The following is an 8,691-nucleotide window of genomic DNA, read 5'->3' on the forward strand; positions in this document are numbered from 1 at the left end:
TTTTCCAGCAGTAAGTTTGGTCCTGGGTGTGTGACTGGAGGCTCAGTCTCCAGCTATGAATTTTCTTGCATTAGCCCCTTTGTCTGAATGTTTTCTTTCCCTCAGCTTTAATGCTAGCCGAACACCCGGAAGAATATTTGTAACGCAGATCTGCGTTGTTGTTTTATCTGCCTGCACTTTACTGTGCTGGGGTGTAGCACGTCAATAAGGTTCTTTTTTCTCATGTGTGTTTCCTTTCTTTCTAGACGGCTGTGGTGTCCCAACGAGGTTAAGCTTTGCTGAGCTGAAGAGCGAGTATATGAATCAGTCTTACTTTCCTGTTGGGAAGACTATGCACTACACTTGCCGGCCTGGATACAGTAGACACCCACAGATAAAAGCCACTGTTACGTGCCTTGGAAATGGAAGATGGTCAGAAGCACTCGAGTTCTGTAAAAGTGAATATCTCCATGGATTTTGTTCCCGTTGTTAGAGAAAGCTCTTACTGGCACTAGGTCGTGTCCACGCTGCAAAATGCAACACGTCTCTAAATAGTTAATAGTGACTAGTAAAGCGCTCTAGCTATGCCAGTTCTGGGGCCTTTTAAATGCCCTCTTGGTGGGGAGAGTGTTAAATATGGACAGACTCTTGGGATAATTGTTGCATTGAAAGAGAGAAGCCTAATCCTAATCTTGCTCTCCACCAGAGAAATCGTGTGGTCACCCAGGAGAACCAGAGAACGGCAGAGTTATTGCGACAGATACCCTCTTTGGCTCAACGGTCAACTTCACTTGTGAAGACGGGTAAGTTTCAGACTGCTGAAGCTGACTTCTTGTACTTGGGGTGGAGCTGTGACACATAAATGGATGTCCTTGTATTCCCCCATCTCCTGTGCACCACTGAATCTCTCATAAACCAGCACTCCTGGTCCCTGGCTCAGTCCATTTACATGCGAGGCAAGGTCGATTGGGATAAGTCTCCCTCTTTCCTTCATTCATGCTCTGCCTTTTATTTTACAAACTTCAGTTGCCATTTGGCCAGCTGAATGCTCGCTGAGCACAGACCTGGGCACACCTTGGACTCGCCTGGATTTTAAACCTGCTTTGAGAGGGGAACAGTTCTCATTCTGAATAATTGGAAATGGCTGTCTTTCCGCACGGAGTTGGGGGGAACGGCCCTCCCTCCCTCACTGCCACCTGTCAGACACGTGAGGTGTCCCCGAGGGAAACCCAGCTCGGGAACGGGCCTGAGAGAGAGCTCTGGGCACATGGTGGCAGAAGGGGGCATCACCTGCCCTCCTCATTTGAAGATTAGGACAGTGCTTCAGTGGTCTGAGAAACAGGTGTCTGCAGCTGTGGTGCTGGCTTGTGCCCTTGCAGAGAGTGTCATAGGTGGGGACAAAAGCGGAGAACCTGTGACTACAGAAAGTCCCATTTCACAGCCAGTGCCTGTCCCAACAGCTGACTGCTGAACTCGAGAGCCAGCTCTGCTGAGGTTTGCTCTGTGGTGTCTGTATTTGGAGCTCTCGGGTGGGGTGGGGTGGGGTGTTGCTCCTGCCGGGGTTTCAACAGTCCTGGTTCATTTAGTTTATCCCTGTCAAGCGAGCCAGACCCCAGCTGGGTCTGCTGGCCCACCCCACGAAAACGTATCTCGTCCATCCTGAGAAAATCCAAACCCCTCTCAAGCAGGCGTAATATCACCCCCCGACCCACCCAGTGGCCTGAAAGTGCCGTGGGAACATGATGTCACTCGATTGCCTGTGCCTTGTGATTCCATGGCGGGGACGGATCCAGCTGAGGCGGAGAGGGGGACGTGAGAGCACAGGGAGGCCATTTGGATCCACTGGTCAGAGAATACCAGCTCACTGGCCCTTCATAGGATTGTGTTCCAGAGATTAATACTAGAAGGGGCTGGGGAGTTCTGCTCTGGCAAAGAGCATTCTCCAGAGATCGTCCCTCAAAAGTTTGTGGTGAGGGTTCCCACCTGTTGTGGCTGGAGAGAAGAATTTCCCAAACAAGTGAGCTTCACAGGAGAGCTCCAACAGCAAAGGATAGGTAACGACTGATAACAACAATTGATAACTCTCTCTGCCTAACTCCAGGCACCGGCTGATTGGACAGCCTCACAGACGATGTGAGATTTCTGGAGCGCGTGTTGACTGGAGCGGCGACGTTCCTATTTGTGAGCGTAAGTAAATCACAAATGTCTGTCCAAGGCCTTCCGTGGGCATTTCTGTCTCTTATCTCCACGTCTCACAAATGTCAATAAAGAGGTAGGGAAGAATTATGGTCCCCACTTTAGAGCGGAGAACTGAGAGACAGCGAGATTAAGTGACTTATCCAGGGTGATACCTGGAGTGGATGGGTTGCAGAACCAAACATTCATTCATGTTCTCCACGTCCTGGGCTAGCACCTTAAGCACAAGAGCATCTGGGGTTGACAGTGTGTTGAAGGGATTTGTAGCCCAGGAAGAAGTGTGTTGTGTCAAATACCTGACAGCAAGAATTAGATCTTTGACAAGTGAGTAACTGAGAAAGGCACTGATCTTGGTTTGGCAAAAATGTTCCACCTAGATGGTTACTGGCCATCCTGCATTTTTAACTGAAGTAACCGGTGTCCCTGAGAGGTATTTGCATTAATCGAAAACCAGACATGAAGCTCCTTACCTGCACTTCAAGGCATGGTAGTGTGCTCACCAGTTTATGGCGGAGGAGGAAAATCATGCATTTTTCCATGCTTGGTAGGGGTGGAACAGCCAGATCGTAAAAGAATGCATATTAAAGATGGCGTAGTCTGCTTGACAATAGAGTGTTATCTAATAACTCCTCCTGGAGGTATGGAGATGCCTCATTTCCTGTATACTAGGCAATCTGTTTTACTCAGAGACACTGCATTTGCTGGGACAGAGAAGAAACAGCAGCCTATGACGGGGCTATGTCGGGCTACAGGCAGAGACCAGTAATAAGATTTGTTCTCTTATTTCTGTGAATAGTTTCTGTTCTTAATAAACCATGAATCTGGAAAGCAGTCTGCTCATCAGTAAGATACTACAACTAGTGCTTCTCGTGATAAGTCAGTTTGGTGACTTAGTTAACACCAGTGCCCAAGGAAATTAGACACCCCCGATCATCGCGTGTTGGCCTAGTAAATTCCAGAGCGTTCATAGGTAGCACACCTAGTTTTCCTCAGCAAATCAAGTAACTGAAGCTGCTTCTCTACCAGTATTGATTCTAAAATCCCTTCCTCCTGTGTCTCTCCAGGTATTCCGTGTCTCCCGCCTCCAGACATCCCCAATGGGAGGCACAATGGCGTCATAATGGAGGACTTCTCATACGGCTCAGCTGTAACTTACACATGTGACAACGGTCTCCAGCTCACTGGAGAGGCCTCTATTCATTGCACAACCAAGGATGGGGTCAACGGAGAGTGGAGTGAGCGTCCCCCTCGGTGTGGAGGTGAGGTTTGTGTGAGTGCAGCCGTGCCAGCTCCTCTGCTCACGTATAGAAAGTCCAAACTCATAAATGTGAGACTCCAGTAAAATCCCTGCACTTAGCGTGCCTGCCCTTAGCAACATCAGTCCACGATTTTCCATGATTCATGTCAGACAGAGACTGAATAGCGCTAGAGCAGGGCTAAAGAGTTGAAATGGAAACGGGTACCTTAGAGCAGCTCTGTTAGTAGAACAGGCAGGGTCAAAGCTGTATAGCAGGGCCAAGGGATGAAACTGGGGAATGCTGGGCAGAGAAGTGGTGGGTGTCAGTTTCTAGATTGCATGGGCAGGCAGCTCTCCCAGCTGCTCTGCACCCCAGCCAGATGGCTAATCCAATGACGTTGATGACCGCGTCAGTGGCAGCGGGATCTCTGTGTTCATTTGTGCGTGTGGCGACTGAGGGATGCATGGTGCACTGAGGGACCGTGTGCGCTGGTGGTGGTCTGTGGGGTGTCGTTTTGATTTGCATCTGTGGGCTGCGAGGGAGTGGTGCGTGCTGCGGGGAGAGGCTCTTTTGTGAGAGGTTGTTGCGTGTGCTGGTTGTGGTGTTGTGCGGGTGGTTTGGAAGATCTGTGGCAGTTGGGCCCAGCAATCCACTCTCTCTCTGTGCCGTCTCCTTCACGCCCACTGACTCATTCCAACCAATGGCGCTTTTACATGAAAATGAGCCGTACAGCAAGGGTTGACTCATTTCTGATATCCCAATGGTCTTGTACTGTTGGCATAGCTAGATACATTGCTTACTGTTTTATTATAGCTAGATGAGGGATGGAAGGATGGATAGATGTTGGACTAAATGTAAGCCAGACATGTGCAGTTTTGTGTTTGAAGGGGTTCAGTATCAAGGCTGAAAGACGCTGGTGCATGTTCTGAAATGAAGACAGGGTCTGAATGTTGATGGGACAACCAGCGTCCTGAAGCATCTGGGGCCTGACTGTGCAGATTGCTCAGCTCCCTCAATGTCTGGTATGAATGGGTGTGAAGGGCACGTCCTTCCTCTAGGACTGAGCTCCTTGCCATTACCCTGGCTGCTCCCATGTCTTGGAGAGGGGGGAAGAGGACACTCCTTGCTGAGAGAACCCTTGCAAAGTTGCTGTTAAGGGACGTGCTCTGTTACCAGTGTATCTCCATCTCCTCCTCTCAGGGTAGCCCCTCACATTTCCCAGAACAATGTGTGTTTTCAAGTAGGAATAATACAGACTAGTGCAACAAGTGACATGGAAAACGTTGAAAGCGTGAATAAGATTTGAAAGCTGCGTTCACTGCAGAGATTTTTGTGTTCCTATCTGGCCGTATGTTTCAGCCAGAGCATTTCTTTTTCAGATGTTAGATGTCCAGTCCCACAAATCCAGAATGGAAGAAGGGTATCTGGTGATAGTCGTGTCTATTCGTATAAAGACAATGTCACCTTTGAGTGCAATCCCGGCTTCACCATGAAGGGTCACAGTCTGAGTCAGTGCCAAACAGATGAGACGTGGGATCCCCCTGTGCCAGTCTGTGAGGAGGGCAAGTGTCAAAACTCTGATCTCTTCGTATTATTCACCTGCAGACGGGTTCCCCCTTTTGTCTCACCCATGAGCACCTCAAACACTGCCCCAGGCTGCATCTGTCCTGCCTGCTGCTCACCTCAGATGAAGAGACTTTACAGACAGGTTTGAGGGGAGAGGTGGAAGGTCTCAGGAGACGATGACAGGAAATGAAGCAGGCAGGGGGCGGTGCCGGCAGGGTCCGAGAGCAGTGGGGATCCTAAGTGAGTAATTTTGTCCCTCTGTTTGCTGCGATCAGTGTGCGTTCCCACAAGGCGTGGGGAGGTCATGATTCCTCAAACTAAGCAGCTGCAAGAACTGACCCAAGGTGGCAAGAGCAGTGGGTCTGCCTGAGGGGAATTTCTGTAACTCTGCTCACAGCTGAAAGCAGAGCACTTTTATCTTCCTCTGCTCAGGATCCTAGTGTCTGTGGTGTCTTGAAATGGGAACTGGAAGGGATTTAGAAGAGGATATTAAATATCTTCTTGGTTCACCACAGCTTTTGCAGGTACTTCTGCTTCCTCTGCTGAATTTCAGAATTAGCTTGGAACTTGTATCCATCATGAGCAGTCCTTCCAGTAATTACACACGCTTTTCACGCTTCCTTTGGATGTGGAGTATGACCCTCTGGTTCCCGCCTGCTAAATAATCATGGAACTCATTTTTATTTCCCCCCCTGACACTGGTGTCAGTCGAGCTCTTTTCTACAGTGGGGTCGGGGTGAGAGTGTTACAGATGAGTAAAAAATTCAAAAAAGCAATAGGCCTTTCAGAACTTGCAATGCAACACACTAAATAGTTGTTCAGGTGGTTCAGTTACCCAGTCTATACTTGGGTGGGTAGAACGGCTTGTTCCCAGGTGCAGGTAACTCCCGTGCCTGATTTGATCATGGATATTAGCAAGAGCAACTGCAGAACATTCTTCCCAGAGGAGCCTGTATCTGTCACAGGGCCGTGGGGTTTGTTTCGTTGGGCCCTTAGCGTTCAGTAGAGAGTCCTGGGTGTTTTGTGTTTGCTTGCTCTTGGTACCTGTACTGATGTAACGTTTCCTCTCCCTTTAGTGCAGCGGTGTCCCCCTCCTCCTACCATCGACAACGGGAAGCCCAGTGTCCAGGCCTGGGATGTTTTCACCAGTGGGATGTCTGTAAATTACCATTGTGATCCTGGCTACTCCTTTCTTGGGGAGGCATCGCTTCATTGTACAGCGTCCGGAGCTTGGAGCCACCCCCTCCCTCATTGTGAAGGTGCGTTTCTCTTCTGTTCACTGCTGCCTTTTCCCTCACTCAGTGTGTCAGACACACACGAGGATCTAAAGGGAGACCACGAGAGCTTTGAGGCAAGCCACCAATTTAGCAAACTTCAGAGCTGGGGACTAAATCTCCAGTGAGACACATGGGCCAAAGTTGCTCCTTTAACTACAGTGGCATTGCTTCCACCCGTACCAGTGCTGAATGGTTGTGTGAGTCCTGCTGGGTGATGTTAATGCTGCCAGGATTGATAAAGGAGACAAGAGGACGTCATAGTGTAAAAATACTGATGAAACTGAAGGAAAAGACTTGTCAAAGGAAATGATCAGTGGGTAAATTGCCCATTCCATCCCAAACGTACTTTAGAGTCTAAATGTTTGTTGTGTATTCCCTTTCAGCGGAGTGCGTAAGCCCTGTAGTTGGGAATGGAAGAACAAATGGGGTGCAGCTTCCCTACCGACCCAGAGACGTCGTTGTGTTTGAATGCGACCCTGGTTACACCTTGAGCGGCAGCCCCGAGATTCACTGCCAAGATGATGGTAGATGGGATCCTCCCATCCCCATTTGTGAAAAAAGTGAGTGTAAATGAGGCTTTGGTGGCCAGTTAAATTTGATCCCACTGTGGTGAGTAAGATCTGGCAGAGCTGAGCACGGAGCCACAAAGGACTGTGGAATTAGTTTTGAGTTCTGAATGGGGAAATGGAAATATCCGTCCAGCTATCCCTTCTCCTTTCCATGCTCAGCTCCAGAGTATCTGGGCTTTTCCACTCTCCAGAGAGATGCCTGAAGAAGAGGCCTGGCCAGCCTTCCCCGCTTGACTCGACTCCCAAGTTACGGGAACTTAGGGAAGGCTCCAGCCAACCATTGAATAGATCCAAAGTGTCAGGATTTCCATTGTAAACACAAAGTATACAGTGGAAAAAGCTCTTGCATCCTTATTCAGATGGCTGAGAAGATGTCTGGTTGTCAAGAGGCATGAGTGAGTCATGACACTTGATAGGTATTTGCGGGGATCTGAAGGGAGAGGAGGGGAAGGAAGGCAGGTAACTTTACCCCTGGTGTGTGTTTGCGTCACAGCTGTTGTGTTGTGCTGCGTCAACACAAGCGTGTGGATCTTTTCCCTTCTGTAGATAAGCCTGTATGAGCTCTCGTTCAGATAGGACTCTCTTCCCTCCCTTTAGTGCAGCGGTGTCCCGCTCCTCCTACCATCGACAACGGGAAGCCCAGCGGCCTGGCCTTGGCAGTGTTCACCAGTGGAATGTCTGTAGAATACAGCTGTGAGCCCGGCTACTCCCTTACCGGGCAGGCGTCTATTTATTGTACGGCATCCGGAACCTGGAGCCCTCTCCCCCCTCGATGTGAAGGTGCGGTTATGTTCTGTTAGCTAGAGCGCGCATGCACATGCGCGCACACACGCGCACACACACACAGACCTCTGCCTCCAATGCCGCACGGTGTCCTAAAGGTCAATAGGTCTTTACTGGTAAAGACCAAGTGCAAGGAGCAGGCTCCAAACTGAAGGCCCCTCACAGGGAGCTCCCCTGCCAGCCCCGCCCTCTCAGTCACTGAGCGGGATCCATTTGGAGCCTCTCTCGATCACGAGAGCAGCAGTACGATACCCCCAGGCATCTGGTTTTAGGCAGGCCAGCACTAAACAGTTTGGATTTTGGCGCTCAAAAGCAACGCCGTAAACGCTCCCCAAAAACGGGTAGGCAACCAGTGCAGAGCACAGGTGCCAAGCGCCCAGTAACTGGCACCGCTTGCCAGCCAGGCTGACACCTTCTGCACCTTTTCAGTTTCAGAGCGTTTCTGCATCACCCCTGAAATCCCGAATGGAAGAAAAGTAGCTGGACGTAGACCCGTCTATAGGCCCAGGGACACGGTTAGGTTTGAATGTGATCCTGGCTACACCCTGAATGACAGCCGTCCGATTCAGTGCCGAGAGGATAGAACGTGGGATCCGCCTGTTCCAGTCTGCCTACAGGAGAAGTGTGAGTTAAGGATGAGTGCTGGGTAACGGTGATGAGTAATATCTGCTAGGGATGTGCATGGAAGCTAAAAAATCAACTTCCCTCAAGTCCTGGGATTCTTAAGGGAATCGAGATTGATTTTTAGGAGTAGAAGAGTAGCAGAGTGGGACTATCGCAGCTCTGGGGTGAAGGCGAATCAAGGTAAGTGATATTTAATCTTCTTTGTGTGTGTTGCATCACTAGTGCGTTGGTGAGTTTGACTTAGTAGCTGCATCCTGGGCTATTCCGCTCCTGCAATCAGCCTGCTTCAAGCTTTTTGTGAATGGGATCCAGATTGTCACTGAAACGTTCTTCTTCCCCTCTCCCTGTTATCATTGCCGTGTCCCCTGCCTCCAGTCATTGCCAATGGGAAGCACAATGCCAAGCCATTGGCAGCGTTCCCCAGTGGAACATAGGTTAACTTCAGCAAAATTCACTGGT

At 49.8% G+C, this 8,691-nt stretch overlaps 1 protein-coding gene across 1 annotated transcript; it reads left to right on the top strand.

The window, feature by feature from the left end:
• Positions 1–245: 245 nt before the first annotated feature.
• LOC137144288 (complement receptor type 2-like) lies at positions 246–8,232 on the top strand (the record flags this gene model as incomplete). The annotated part of the gene is made up of 9 exons (XM_067534485.1): positions 246–437; positions 686–782; positions 2,081–2,166; positions 3,240–3,434; positions 4,793–4,975; positions 6,056–6,238; positions 6,640–6,816; positions 7,423–7,605; positions 8,038–8,232. Coding segments are annotated over 9 exons (1,491 nt in total), but the record flags the coding sequence as incomplete, so codon positions are not given.
• Positions 8,233–8,691: the final 459 nt, after the last annotated feature.

This window comes from Emydura macquarii, unplaced genomic scaffold (genome assembly GCF_026122565.2).
Source record: "Emydura macquarii macquarii isolate MOO-44397 ecotype Brisbane River unplaced genomic scaffold, CSIRO-AGI_Emac_v2 contig_3448, whole genome shotgun sequence".
In the NCBI taxonomy this organism is placed as follows: Eukaryota; Metazoa; Chordata; order Testudines; family Chelidae; genus Emydura; species Emydura macquarii.